Source organism: Diplotaxodon limnothrissa, linkage group LG17 (genome assembly GCF_057381915.1).
Source record: "Diplotaxodon limnothrissa isolate DT_005_m linkage group LG17, D_limnothrissa_male_GT1.1, whole genome shotgun sequence".
Taxonomy (NCBI): domain Eukaryota; kingdom Metazoa; phylum Chordata; class Actinopteri; order Cichliformes; family Cichlidae; genus Diplotaxodon; species Diplotaxodon limnothrissa.
In genome coordinates, this window is record NC_140612.1 from 2,341,998 (window position 1) to 2,357,002 (window position 15,005).

General features: G+C 40.7%; 1 protein-coding gene across 1 annotated transcript; it reads right to left on the reverse strand.

The window, feature by feature from the left end:
• Positions 1 to 10,496: 10,496 nt before the first annotated feature.
• Positions 10,497 to 14,384, reverse strand: LOC146614452 (uncharacterized). Its single transcript, XM_085376601.1, has 3 exons — positions 14,367 to 14,384; positions 11,527 to 12,123; positions 10,497 to 11,180 (listed from the first exon to the last, which is right to left on the reverse strand). Exons 1-3 carry the CDS (start codon positions 14,382 to 14,384, stop codon positions 10,497 to 10,499), a joined length of 1,299 nt encoding a protein of 432 aa, XP_085232727.1.
• Positions 14,385 to 15,005: the final 621 nt, after the last annotated feature.

Below are 15,005 nucleotides of genomic sequence, written 5' to 3' on the forward strand. Positions count from 1 at the left end.
GACATGGAAGCAGAGATATTGGACGCTTGATGGGCCAATGAAATGCCAGATTACAACTTATATTATATGTTAAATATGTTTAACATATATAACCTGATTTATGGCTTAAGAGTAAAGCTAGATAGTATAATTGCAGTGCTAGGCTGCTCCCTAACCTCATTGGCAGTTCTGCAGCACTATATACATATGAACAGTATTAACAGAGAGAAATTAAATAAAATGTACAAATATACAAACTGGTGTTAAAAAAAAAGTAAATATGTAATAAATAGTGTTATGTATATACAGTTGGGTTATTGCACATAGAATATGGTATTGCACAGTGGTGGTTCATAGAGGGAAATGTGTTATCGGTGCATGTGTGAGTTCAGGGTGGTTATAGCCTTTGGGAAGAAACTTCTTGCGTCTGTGGGTTTTTGTGCTGATGCACCTGTAGTGCTGTAGAAACTCTTCTGGACTCTGTGGACTCTCTGTTGCCCTGTCTAACGAACACAGAAGATCTTCTTCAGACTCTTGCATTTCTCCTGTACTTTTGATTTGGACTGACTAAGCTTTGTGGGGTTTGTTTGGTTGTTGTTTTTTTCTTTCTTTTGTCTTGTGTGATTTGATGTAATTTTGAACTTAAGGTCTTATAAATAAACTTAAACATTCACTGTTCAATCCTTTGATATCCATGAATTTGAAACACTTCTTGAGGCTATTACATCAAAGTGTGAATGCTTACACTGGGAACATTAAAGCAAAACTTTTCTGTCTTTTTTAAGGATGTTTCAAAACCAATATTTGCAGAAATAATGCAATTTGTTGTTGTTATTATTATTATTGGAGCTATTACAAATTATTAAACTGCTGCTGAAGCAGTTTTCATTGAATAAAAACTGAGCTGAGAGTGCTCCACCTGTCCACCCGGAGTCTGCTTCTGTCTTGGTGACACAGGTCTGTCAGTTTGGTTTAGGGATTTGATTCTGGCTTTGGGTGAGAGGGGGCCTGCTTTCAAATTCCATAGGAGACCATGTGGTCCTTAGTTAACTCTATGAAAATTTATGCAGTCCTTGTTTAGTTAGCAATTGATCCAGGTCTCATCAGTGTTTTACCTATGTTACCGGCAGCTGCTGTTCACTGATCACCTTATTTAGGGTCAAATGTGAGAAGAAGTTTCCAAAATACAAGAAAAAAATAATTCAAACAAATGAATTCTCAGTTAAAAGCTCTGTTACATCCAGTTTGGTGAGCAATATAGTGTTCTGATTCTTACAGTCCTACCTGAGAAGAAATGACCTGCTCTCATTATACAGAGTGAACAAATAAAAGAAACAATGAGACCTCTCATCCAAGAGGCTTCTTCAGTTCTAAAAGCAAAGGGCTGCTTTTTTAACACTAACAGGAGTTATCCCTTAAAGAAGTCCCATCATTTTTCTGTACAATGACCTGACAACTAAGAACAGACAGACAGCATCTACTATCTTTTAGGAACTACTGGGATTTGAGCCCAGGACCTCCTGCTTACTATATTGCTTTCTAGGCTGGCACTTTAACCAACTTAGCCACAGTGCAACCTAACCTCCCACAAAGATACGTAGCTAATCAACACTGAGAAATCAGGTATGTAAAAGCTCTGCGCTACAACCAGATCATCAGGATAACAGTCTGGTGAGGAGTAGTGGTGGAGACCAGGAGTGCATGCCAAAAGTACCTATGATCTCCAATTCCTAACCTCTTTGAAAAGTTGGTAGGGCATTTGTTAAGGACGTAAGAAAAGGGAAGAGACATTCAGTGAGCTAACTTTAATCTGAGTTTAGTTAATCTAGAGTTTAGCTCCTAAATGAGGTTTTCTGTTGCTCTCCTCGGTGTCGGTTCTCAAGCTTTTTGTGAACCCTTTGGGAAAAAAACATCTGACTACATCGACTCAAGCTGCTTTAAAGTAATTGACAGAAAGATATCAGCAAAAGCTAATGAAACACAGAGAAGGAAACAATTTTATTATTAGAAGAAAGCTTTTAAATGAGCTAATTGTAGAGTTTCTGTTTTTTTATTAGTCTGTTACTAAGCGCTAATTAGCAGCTCTGTGTTGCATTCCCCCCTCTGTCCATTCCCCCACAGCTCAGGTGGGGGAATGGACAGATTCCCCCACCTGAGCTGTAGATCTCTGCAGCTCGTCCAGAGTCACCATGGGCCTCTTGGCTGCATTTCTGATCAGCGCTCTCCTTGTTCGGCCTTTGAGTTTAGGTTTACAGTTGTGCCATACTCCTTCCATTTCTGAGTGATGGCTTGAACAGTGCTCCGTGGGATGTTCAAGGCTTGGGAAATCTTTTTGTAGCCTAAGCCTGCTTTAAATTTCTCAATAACTTTATCCCTGACCTGTCTGGTGTGTTCTTTGGACTTCATGGTGTTGTTGCTCCCAATATTCTCTTAGACAACCTCTGAGGCGTCACAGAGCAGCTGTATTTGTACTGACATTAGATGCACACAGGTGCACTCTATGTAGTCATTAGCACTCATCAGGCAACGTCTATGGGCAACTGACTGCACTCAGACCAAAGGGGGCTGAATAATTATGCACACCCCACTTTGCAGTTATTTATTTGTAACAAATGTTTGGAATCATGTATGATTTTCGTTCCACTTCTCACGTGTGCACCACTTTGTGTTGGTCTTTCACCTGGAATTCCAATAAAACTGATTCATGTTTGTGGCTGTAATGTGACAAAATGTGGGAAAGTTCAAGGGGGCCGAATACTTTTGCAAGCCGCTGTATTGTGTTGTTGTGGTCTTCAGGGGCGATCGTGGCTCAAGAGTTGGGCGTTCGGCTTGTAATCGGAAGGTTGCCGGTTCGAGCCCCGGCTTGAACAGTCTCGGTCGTTGTGTCTATGGGCAAGACACTTTACCCCTTGCCTACTGGTGGTGGTCAGAGGGCCCGGTGGCGCCAGTGTCCGGCAGCCTCGCCTCTGTCAGTGCGCCCCAGGGTGGCTGTGGCTACAATGTAGCTGCCATCGTGAATGTGTGTGTGAATGGGTGGATGACTGGATATGTAAAGCGCTTTGGGGTTCTTAGGGACTAGTAAAGCTCTATATAAATACAGGCCATTTACCATTTTCATAAATAGTAGTACAGAAAAGCTTCAGCTTACCTGTTGGTTGTCCTTCACCTCTCTGTCGCCCCCTCTTTCATGTACAGCCTCTACGCTGCTGTATCCATGTTCAAACCTGCCTCACTCCTCACCTCACTGCCATAATAACTGTCATGCTGTATGCCCTGAAGTCCAGTGAAGGCGTCATGGTAGAAATTATTGCTGTAGCGCTTGTGTTTGAAATATTCCCAGTTAAAACGAGTATTTTAATTTCCCACCTCCTATTTTATTGTTTTCAGAAACAGCTTGAGGAGGACAAGACGTTTGTTCTGCTGGACGGTGATGACGATGACGACAACAATGAGGAAAAAAATACAGAGGATTTTTTGGAAGATGACAAAGAGACAGATATCCATGATGTGGCTGGGTAAGGCTCACATACATGCACACACGTAGTTCATCTTCTTCCAAGTACTCACACCAAAACCCAATGTGTGTAATAAACATTAAAAACCCTTTCCTTAAAATAAATGTTTTCCTGCTAGGTGTTGTGCCTGTAGCATTTTATTAATACTTTACTTTTTCAAAGGATATGTTGATAATGCTCTGACAAAAATATCTTAGTTTAACACACTTGTTCTTTTGTGATATGGAAGTGATATGGTGGTTCATTGGTCTTTTCATAACAAGAGGTTTGTGACCTTAACCCCCACTAGAGACCTTTTTTGGTGTTTCCTCTAACCTCAGAATACCTGCTACTGACCAAGGCAATAATGGACAGCAGGAATAGTTTACTATTTGGCCTCGAGGACTGGCATTACAGTGTCCCGTTTTAGGGGTCAAACCTTGTTGGTTCTGCCATAATGTCAGGGTCAGTCGTTGAACCTGTTATGTCTGTATGTCTGGCAGCCCCACCCAGTAAGCTGTAGTTTTGATGCTTTTTTTTTGGGGGGGGGGGGGGGGGGGGTATTCTCTCTTTCTTTTCTCCCCAGTTTCCCCATGAGGATGTTTGCAGGGCAGTGTTTGGAGCCATGGGTCAGTTTTGTCAAGCTCAGCACAAAGTGTGCAACGAGAATCCCACCGAGGACAACCACCGGGGTAATACAGGATACCAGCATGCTGAATTAGGCAGTGCATTGTCTGCACTGTATCAAAACTACCCCGGGTCGAAAAAGTTTCTAAACAGAGATAGAAAGTTACATATAGATTTTATGTCCTGGAACATTATACCCACTTTGAACTGAAATATTAGGGTGACCATATTTGACAGTATTTTGTCTCTATCCACCTCCGTCCAATTTCCAATTTACCCATCATTTCTAAGATACTCGAAAAAGTGGTTGCAGCTCAACTTCATGTACACCTGGTTAATAATAACATCTACAAGAGATTTCAATCTGGTTTTCGCTCATGTCACAGTACAGAAACTGCTCTACTTAAAGTCACTAACGATCTTCTAATCGGAGCTGACTCTGGTCTTCTCACCATTCTCGTCCTTTTAGATCTGAGCTCAGCCTTCAACACCATTTCTCACTCTGTCCTTCTAAGCAGACTTTCCTCTCTCGGCATCTCTGACACACCCTTCGCCTGGTTTCAATCATATCTCCTCGACCGTTCCCAGTTTATTCAACTAAGATCATTCCGCTCTCGTCTATTCCCCGTCACCTCTGGTGTACCTCAAGGCTCAGTTTTAGGCCCTCTTCTCTTCATAATATACATCCTCCCTCTAGGTACCATTTTCCGCAAATTTGATCTTCAGTTTCACTGTTTTGCTGATGACACCCAGTTATATCTCTCTTGCAAACCTGATTCCTCCCTCCCACCTTCTTCCCTTACAGAATGTCTATCCGAGTTAAAATCCTGGTTTAGCTCTAATTTTCTAAAGCTCAATGAGGATAAAACTGAGATCCTCCTTATTGGCACCAAATCCAACCTTTTGAAGGCGAACCTTTTCTCACTCACCATCGATAACTCCACAGTTTTCCCTTCTCCTCAGGTTAAGAGCCTTGGTGTCATCCTAGACAGTTCGCTTTCCTATAAATCTCACATCAATAATCTCACCCGTTCTGCCTACTTCCATCTACGTAACATTAACAGATTGCTTCCTTCTCTTTCCACCCAGTCTACGTCCATTCTTGTCCACAGTCTTGTTACCTCCCGTATTGACTGCTGCAATTCTCTTCTGCATGGTCTCCCCCAAAAATCCCTCCATAAGCTTCAACTGGTTCAGAACTCTGCTGCTGGCTCCCAGTGAAGTTCCGGATAATATTCAAACTTCTTCTGCTCACCTTCAAGGCCATTCATAACCTCGCTCCTCTCTACCTTTCTGACCTGTTAACCACCACCTGTTCTGCCCGTTCACTTCGATCTTCTTCTTCTATCCAGCTTGCTGTACCTTCCTTCCACCTCACCACCATGGGAAGCAGAGCTTTCAGCTGCTCTGCTCCCAGGCTGTGGAGCTCTCTGCCCCAAGAAATAAGAAATATTGGTTCTCCCCCAGTTTAAATCCCAACTCAAAACTCATCTGTTCAAATCTGCATACTCACTGTGAATCCACTGTTTGTTAATTTTGTCTTGTGCTTTTGTTTTATTGTTCTTATTCTGCCATTGTTTTACTAAGTGTTTTATCCTATTGTAAAGTGTCCTTGGGTGACTTGAAAGGCGCTCATAAATAAAATGTATTATTATTATTATTATTAAATTCATCTCATGTAAACAACAATTGGCGCACAGCGTGACGTGAAAAAAGGCACACACCTTTGACGTTGCGTGACGAACTCTGTATTCCTCGTCCAAACGTAAACACAAAAGCTGAGTTTTAAAAAATCTCTATTTTCAGTGATTCGAAACGTTGTTTATGTGTGGACGAAAGGCCTAAACACATAGAAACAGCCTCGTTTTCATAAATACCCGTGTAGGTGTGGACGTAGCGTAAAAGAGTTAGTAGTGTATTTTATTACTACCTGTAATTTATTGCAGTTTACTTTTATTTGTTTAATTGTTTACTAAATGTTTGACTCTGAACTGAAGCCTGAATTTTATTTAAGGTACCAACTATTCAGGCAGTAAACAGCTAATATGAGAACCCAGTGTGTTAAATATCAGTACCAGTGGTATTACAGTTAGCTAACCAAAACTTAACAAACATCAGCTAGCGTATTTACAGCAGCCGTGTCAAAAAGTTCCCTTGTAGCCGGGCAAAGTAATGCTAACGTTAACTTTAATCATACCTGCTGAATAACTTCAATGTCAGGCTGTGACAAAATCTGTTCCAGCTTTTCTGTCATCTCGACCCCTCAGCTACCACCTTTGAGATGACGGTTTTGTGATGATAACGTTACTGTTAGTTAACGTTGACTCGTACACTAAACGAGTTGCCTCCACTTAGTGTGTCTTCTTCCGAAGTATGCGACAGCTGCCAAATATATCAGCAGATTCTCTCCTGGTAGTTTTGAAAAGATCTGCTCGAGCTTGAGCCCTCAGCACTACCACCTTTCAGATAACCGTTTAACCTATAGTCTGCGACACCTGCCAAATATGTCAACAGAGTCTCACTGGGTAGTTTATAAAAGTTAGCTACCGAATTTGCCTGAGAGGAAAATCAGTTTTAAATAGTGGGGACCAAAAATAAAGACTAAAAGATTCAAGCATCGAAACTCGGTCCGGTCTGCCAACGCTCCAACTGCCAGCAGATTTCAGGGTTTTTTACATCCCCCACTTTGCCATGCCTGATGTGCCACCTCCTTCAGCCACTGAGCAAGTCTTTTCATGATGTTGTGTTGACTGTTTTTCTACAAACAAGTAAAATATAATGCCTGCAAACTGTAGTTGTGTACTGTCTATGGAGAAAAGTGTCAAAAATATGTGGAACCAAAGATCCACACATCCAGATACCACATTGGTCTTTGCTGTTCACTGACAGGTGAACTGACTGTGTTCATTTTAAGCAGTTTGATTGGTTAGAAATGTTAGACACATATTTATACTTGTTTAAATGCATTGTGTTATGCAAAAACCTTTATCTTATGTTGTTACCTACAACAGTAGTTCTGTATTCTTATCTTGAATGTTTTAATTCAAGATTTTAATGTTTTGTACAACATTTGTTTTTTCACTACATTCTGTAAAAAGTGAGTGTCAAATGTGAAAAGTGGTTCGCATCACTGCATTAACCGGGTCCCTTTGACTGTACTGGAGGCTGTAATTCACATAGTCAGTGTCATGTTGCCATGAATATGATCTGAAACCAGCAACTGAGCCCATAAACCCATCACTCTCTTTCCTGTACTTTCTCAAATAAAGTTGGCATTAGAAGCATGTATTTTGTTTAGTTATAACTATGAAGGCTGGTGTAATTATACAGAGTACTGCTACTGCAAGTCAAAATAAAAAAATCTAAGGTTCATTGAGATGTGTGAACTTGTAGTACTTTTTTATGTTGAGACTTAAAGTTTCCATTATTATTATTATTATGTAGTATAAAATTTAGGATGTCATGACAAATACGTTAAACCACATAATTTATGGAAATATGCTATAATTTAATGACCAATACATTAATTGTCTTTAGTGTATAGAGATGGTGGCATTTGGACTTTGATCGATTATTATGTGCAGTTGAACTGACTGAAATTTTGTATGTATGCATAACTTAAATACATACTTTTAAATATGTCACTGGCAGGACGGCTCTTTCAGGGTATCATCATAAGTTGAAAGAGATTTCCAGTGATGGTCCATCTCTCTAACAACAATCTTCTTTTCCTCCTCGAGTCTTCTTACTGCCATGATGATATCGAATGCCTTTCTCTTTGCTCTAAGGCTGACAGACTGAAATGCATTTAGAGCAAAGTTAGATATCAGTTCGCAAAGAACGTCTGAAGTCGTAAGTGATTTTAGGTTGACAGCTGAAGCTTGTGCTTCACGTGTGCTTGTTGTTGCTGCTTAGAAGAAATGAGATAGTTGCACTTAACATAAAGTCATTGTGCAATCAGCATCACATTTTTGAACCTGTTTTTGCTCAACTCTTCTGCCCGCTCCTTTACATCACAGTCATCCAGTTGACTGTCAGTCACTGCCAACTGAAGCTGGCTTAGAAGAGCTTTTGTGGCCCACATTAAAAAGTTGGGATTAAAAAACAAAGCATTAAAGACATGTTTACTCCAAATATTTAGAACACAGAGGAGTAATCATCTAAAAATACAATACCAATATCATGACCTTCTGATATTGGTGGGTCAGGGAGGTGGCCAGGTTGTCTAACGTTTGTTGGTTCCAGTGCATGGCCATAAGAGTTAGCATGTCTGTCCTGCAAACAAAGGAAACGTAATGTTACCATTTTCTCTCATCATAGTTAGACACTTCAAATCTAGTGCAGGATTTGGCCTTCTCGCATGCTTTGGACTAATGTTTTGTGGTAATTGCAATCTTTGACAGAACGACACTGCTCCACCTCCTCCCCTAGTGTCAAACCAGCCCCATCCTGATATGCTCCACTCCATTTCACCTGGATATAAGCACACACACACACACACACACACACACACACACACACACACACACACACACACACACACACACACAGAGAGAGAGAGAGAGAGAGAGAGAGAGAGACCAATAGAGAGGCAGAAACAGAGAGACGAACAAATAAGGGCAGCAGTAAGTACATATTTAAAAAAGACTGACGTGGTTCTTAAAAGTGCCTTTGGGAGTTTTTGAAAAAGCAGATTTGGGAAGCACTAATAGGCTGATTGATGAAGAACTGTTGGGAACATTTTTTTTGTTTTTGATGCAAGTTACCCAAAGTCATGCGCCCAGGTTCTCTAGCATCTATCCCAGGAATACATGAATCTCAGGACATGGACTCATTTAGCTCTGATGGACGCGTGAAATGTTGCTCACAAAGGTGTATGAAATGATCTGAAAGGGAGATTCCCTCCTTCTTCCTCCGAGGGGCGTGGGCTGAGGGCGTGAACCCGCAATGAGGTTCAGCGAGAAAAAGAACGAGAGAGAGAGAGAAAGGCAGAAACAGCTGATCAGCGCCCTGCTGACCCTCCTGGCTGTGACATTTTAAACCAAACGTTAATTGTAATATAACCCTTGTGATGGGTTCAAGTTTCGACCCAATTTTTGGTAACCTCAGCTTGGTCAATTTAACACAATTTCTGGACAGTTATCGTAACTCAGTGTGCTGGGTCAAACCAGTAACCAAACCCTGTTCAGTTGAAAAAACCCAACGTTGGCTCGGTCCATATTTGACCCAGCATTTTTTGTGTGGCATATTTGAACTAGGACGCTCTCAACCAGTTGTTTGTGCAGTAATTTAAAGATTTTTTAAAATTACTTTTCATGTTTTTTTGGCTGAATTTGTGCCTAAAAAGGATCAGATTATAATAGTTGGTGATTTTAATATTCATGTCTGTTGCCCTGATGGTCTGCTTGCTCAAGAGTTTTTAAATGTATTCAGTCATTTTACCTTTAAAGTCCGTTGAAGGCCCTACACACCAGCAGGAGCACACTCTGGTGTTATCACATGGTTTATCTGTTTTATATTTGGAAATTGGGGATTCAGTGTTCTCTCATCACAAACCTGTTTCTCTTGTGCATGAGTTTAAAGCTTGTGCTCCACTCCGCCGCTGCTCTCTTCTCCTCCACTTTTATAAAGAAAATCTTTACCGACCCTGAGATTACTTATTGGGCCCACCCCAGATGAGCTGCTTTTGCAGTTCCAGGAAACCTGTACTCAGACCCTGAACACTGTGAACCCATTAAAAACCAGGCGCCCAAAACGTGTTCCACAGCCCTGGTTAAATGAATCCACCCGAGCAGTCAGGCGTCAGTGTAGGAGAGCAGAGTGGAAGTGGGAGAAAGACAATTTGCAGGTTTCTTTTGAAATATTAAAAGAATGTTGGAAATTAGATCAGAATACAGTGAAAATGAGAGAAACAGATGTTTTTCTCAGATCATTGTGTTAAATTGTCATAATCCCCGTGTTCTTTAAGACTATCAGCTCTACTCTAAACAACCCTGAAAGCCTCTGCTGACACATGTCATCAGTTCCTTTCTTTCTTTGTGAACAAGGTCGAGTCTGTCAGGTCAGCAATAGTTCTTCCTACAAATGACCCATCAGTGTTTATTCCATGACTGTAAACATGTTTCCATTTGTCACTTCAGTCTTTACTCTGAAATACAGGAAATGACATCATGGCTCAAAATCTTTGTCGTTCAAACAATTCTTTATTTAACAGTTTTTTAACTTTATTTAAGAACTTTATTTAATAAAATACATTCAATAAAAACAGAAAGAACAGGAAACTGATTTTTCATCCAACCACTGAAAAAAAAGGTAACCACTGAACACAAACACTGCAGAAGAACAATTTATAAAGATTAACATGGAACTACAGGAACATTTTGATTCATTGCCTCATTAGAACGTTAAGGAGAGCCCATCTCTGTGGAGCCTGATCTCCAGGGTTTTAAGTTGGACTCTGACGCCAGAAGAGGATGTTTCTCTCTCTTCAGATTCGCTGTCGTCCTGTGATGGGAACGATTTCAGCGCTGCGTGATCGCGCTGATGTTTGCACAGAGCAGATAATGAAGTGAATGTTTTGGCACATTGGTAACAGTGAAACAGTTTATTAGTAACGTGGAATCGTTTGTGTGCAGAGTATGAACTGAGATTACTGAAGCTCTTGTCACACTGCTCACAGCTGTAGTTTCCTTCCATGTGTGCACGTTCATGCTTGCTACGACTACCTGAACATGAGAAGCTTTTCTCACAGTGTCTGCACTTGTATGGTTTCTCTCCTGTGTGGACTCGTTTGTGTGTTTTAAGGTTACTTGCCGTGTTGAAGGATGACCCACACTGATCACAGAGGTGCTTTTTGACCCCACTGTGAATCAGTTCATGTCGTTTTAAGTCACCTGATGTGGGGAAGCTTCTCCCACATTCTTTGCAGTATTTCAGTTTGTCTCCAGTGTGTCTACGTTGATGTATTTTTAGGCCAGCTTGCTCACTGAAAGTTTTTCCACAGATGTCACAACGAAAGTCTTTCCCACCACCACAGTGATGACAGGGTTGAGAAGTGGATCCATCTGTGTCGCTCTGCTTCTAAACAAAGACACAAAGACAGTGTAAGTTAGTCCTTCAACATTTGTATCCTGAACGTCGCCTGAAATAAAGAGCATCTCTGCAGACGTCCAATTTTACTGCTTCGATTAACACACTCAGTGTACTGGGCTACAATAACTACAATACTACCACCATAATACTACAGTAATACTTCTTTAATATTACAGTAACATCTGACTTACACTTAAATGAAATGAAAATCTGAATAATGGCTCAGAGCTACTCTTGGGTGCAGTAGAAGTGCTAACATGCTAACACAATTTAATGAGCAGACTTGTTCCAAACCGTCAGACTAAACTTACAAGATAAAAACAAAAATACATACCTCACAGTAACTGCACTTGTAGAGTCTCTTTCTGGTGTGGATCTGCTGGTGTCGTCTCAGGTGCTGTGGAGTTTTAAAAGTCTTCTCACACAGGTCACATTGATAAGGTCTCTCCTCAGTGTGGGTAAACATGTGGCGTTGTAACTGTGCGTCTATTGTAAAGTATTTGCCACACTGATCACACCAGTACACATCTTCTCCGGAGTGAATGCGTAGGTGTGTATTTCGGCTCCATAGCCGGCTGAAGGTTTTTCCACAGATGTCACAGCTGTATGCCTTATTTCCAGAATGGGTAACTAGATGCCTCTGTAAGCTGCTACTTCGAGTAAAAGCTCTGCCGCACTGATCACAGCTGTAAGCTTTAACTCCACTGTGGACGACTTGGTGTGTTTTTAGGGCAGTCTTCCAGGAAAACGACTTTCCACACAAGTCACAGCTGAACGGTCTCTCTCCAGTGTGGATTAACTGATGTTGTTTTAGTTTAGACTTCCCAGTAAAACCCTTCCCACACTCGTCACAGGTGTTTTTTTTCTCTCTCTTTCTTCTGTGAGGTTTGTCGGCCTCCTGAGAGCGCTGACTTCTCAGTCCATGTTGGTCCTGCAGTGACAGAGATACAAACAGAGGCAGTGAGTGAAATGCAGTCATTAAACAAACTGAGGCTTCAAACTCCCTCCATTAACACTAGTTTTAAACCTGAAGGGGGAGTGTGGCACCAAACACCTTAAAGGTCTCTTATCCCCACCTACTGGTAGTAGTAACACATTACATCCAACCTGGTGTTAAAGATAATTAATCATTGTTCAAACAAGCTAAAATCATGCCCATCTCTCCTACTTGTGCACAAATATTAATGCTAACACTCAGAATAGTAATAAATGTTTACCAGGTCTGCACTTTTTTATATTTCCTGTTGCTGTTTCCTATTATATATTTCTATAATTGTCTAATTTATTCAGTAATAATAAATCAAATGTAACAGTTACTAGCTTGACTCAGTGAAGGATGATGTCAGAGTCTGAGTTTTTTTTTTTTACTTTTACTCGCTACATATAAAAAAAATCAGTATTTTCTACTCCTTATATTTTCAAAACAGGCTGTTACTTTTGGTTTAATTCTTTTGAGGGGAGTTATTTCATCACTGCGGGCATCAAAGATCTAATCGATTTGAGCCTAAACAATAACATATGAAATCCAATCCCGATCATGTACTAACGATAAAAGATTAAAGAGGCAAAACTGTGTGCCATAGTCAGGGGTTAAAATGGGCCAGCGTTTGTGTTTTTTGGCACAGAATCTGAACGACTGCAGGTAGGGCTGTGCGATATGACCAAAATCTCATCTCCCGATATAAGACATCTATCGTCCGATAACGATATAAATCACAAAAATGTAACCTTTTCTGTAAATTCTGTGAATCTCGGGCAGCTTGACTTGCGTGAAGTGTTTCCAGCTGCGCGTCGTGTAGCTGGAGTCGAGTGTTTTAACCGATACATGAAACGATACATTTTTAGACATAAGTTGTAACGGACGCCGTTTTCTTTGTGAGTATTTATTACACGGCGTGCTGCGGGGAAAAGCCTGTTCTAACGTTTGAGTCTAAGGTTTATTTTTTAGCACCTGGCGTCTTTTTTACTTCTCATCCGTAAACATTCTGCATCTTTCACGTGATTCAGTTTATTTTGAAAAGTCTCAACAAGATCTTGAGCTTTATTGTGAAAGGTTTATGTGGAACATAAACAAGCGGACACGCGATGGTTTTACCGTCGTTGTTGCTAACGACAATGCATAAAAACAGGCGCTTGTCCGTCCGTAGTGTGGTTATATTAAATATAAGAGAAAGAGAGAACTTTAAGAACTTAATATAGCCACTACAGTGACCATCAAAACCATGAACAAATATTGCCGTAAACAGTTTATTTTGTGACACCACGAAACAAACGATAGTGTAAAATGAAACGATAGACGTTTTTATATCATCATCCGATATATATCGTTATATCGAACAGCCCTACCTGCAGGTGCTAATAAGTCGCGGTCGCGTTATTTCAACATCTAGCTAGCAATACAGAAGACAAGCGAGAATAAATGGAGTAATATTTTTTATGTGGCAGGTAATTTCAAATGCAGCGATTCTATCAGCCCAACAAACATCAGCAAACACACAAACTGTTTGTGTGCAGTTTGTCTCACAATGTGATTTAAAGACTGCAGTAAAATCCTCTGCAGGTTAGTGCAGGATAAGCAGGTAAGTTTACTGTACTGTGATGGATTTAAAGTAATGAACAGTGTGTGACTGGTGCACAGAGACTGTGGTGCTCATGTCAGAGTTAGGTTACATCAAGTGTAGCAGAGATTAACTTGAACTTAAGCTCATGATGCTGACATTCATTCACTGAGCTCCACCCACATACCAACAGTTTAGTGTCTAATATAAAGACAGTGTACTGTCAGTGCAGAGAATGGAAATCAGCCAGGACAACTCATGAAACATCTGCTGACATCTGGATGAATTCACAGAGACCAACAGGTCAGCTGATCACAGCCTGTACATTAAAAAAATCTACTGGAGCTTTCAATAGAAATTATTGTGAGCTGTGATTCTTTTCCCCACACTGAGCCACTACAGCTGATTTTAGGGTTGAATCCTGCTGAATCCCACTTTAACCTCTTCCCTGCTCGTTTTGATGTTTAGAGGCACACGTCACCGTCTAAGATGTATGCATTGTATACATCTTTTTTACATTACATTAATACAGCACAGGGTTCAGTTAGTTTAGCATAAAACATATATCAGTACTTTAGCTTTTAATGGAGTATTTCTTAACACTAGTATCTGTCACCTTCTTTGTCGAACTCATTGTTTTCTCTGCAGTGGCTGAGCTGAGTCCAAGTAGCTGAAATGTTCCTCTGCTGCTCTGTCAGACTCTTCTCCTCCTGCTGATCAGCTGGGACACAAAACAGAACTTTGTTAGGCTCCACACTGCACTGAAGACTCAAAGTGTCTCATATGTTCATCTGAGAGTACAAACAACAAATTTTAGCTTCCCTGGGTGGGCAACTTGTTTTAAACAAAGACAAAAGGTTTGAGCACTGATACCAAATTCAGCAGTATGGCACACCAGTACCAGGAGAGCAATTCCTCTTTAAAAAAAGGCCCTGGCCAAGAACGAAAACAGAACAATCGATGGAGCTGCATAAACGAGTACACATACGTGTGCCGTGAGAACTGATCAGGTGTGCCGTGGAAGATTATCCTATCTGAGTGGGTGTAGAAATCTGAGCCATGATCTGAGTAACCCTCATCACTCAGTCACACTCCGATTCTCTACTTGTATCAAGTCCATTGCACTACTTTCAAGAATTCTGCAACCTGTTCTCTAATGTGTGCCTTCCTCCTCTTTGTATATACTCCTCTTATATGTTATTTATTCTTACTGTCTTACTATTTATATTGTTTTCCATGCACAGTTGGTGTGGAG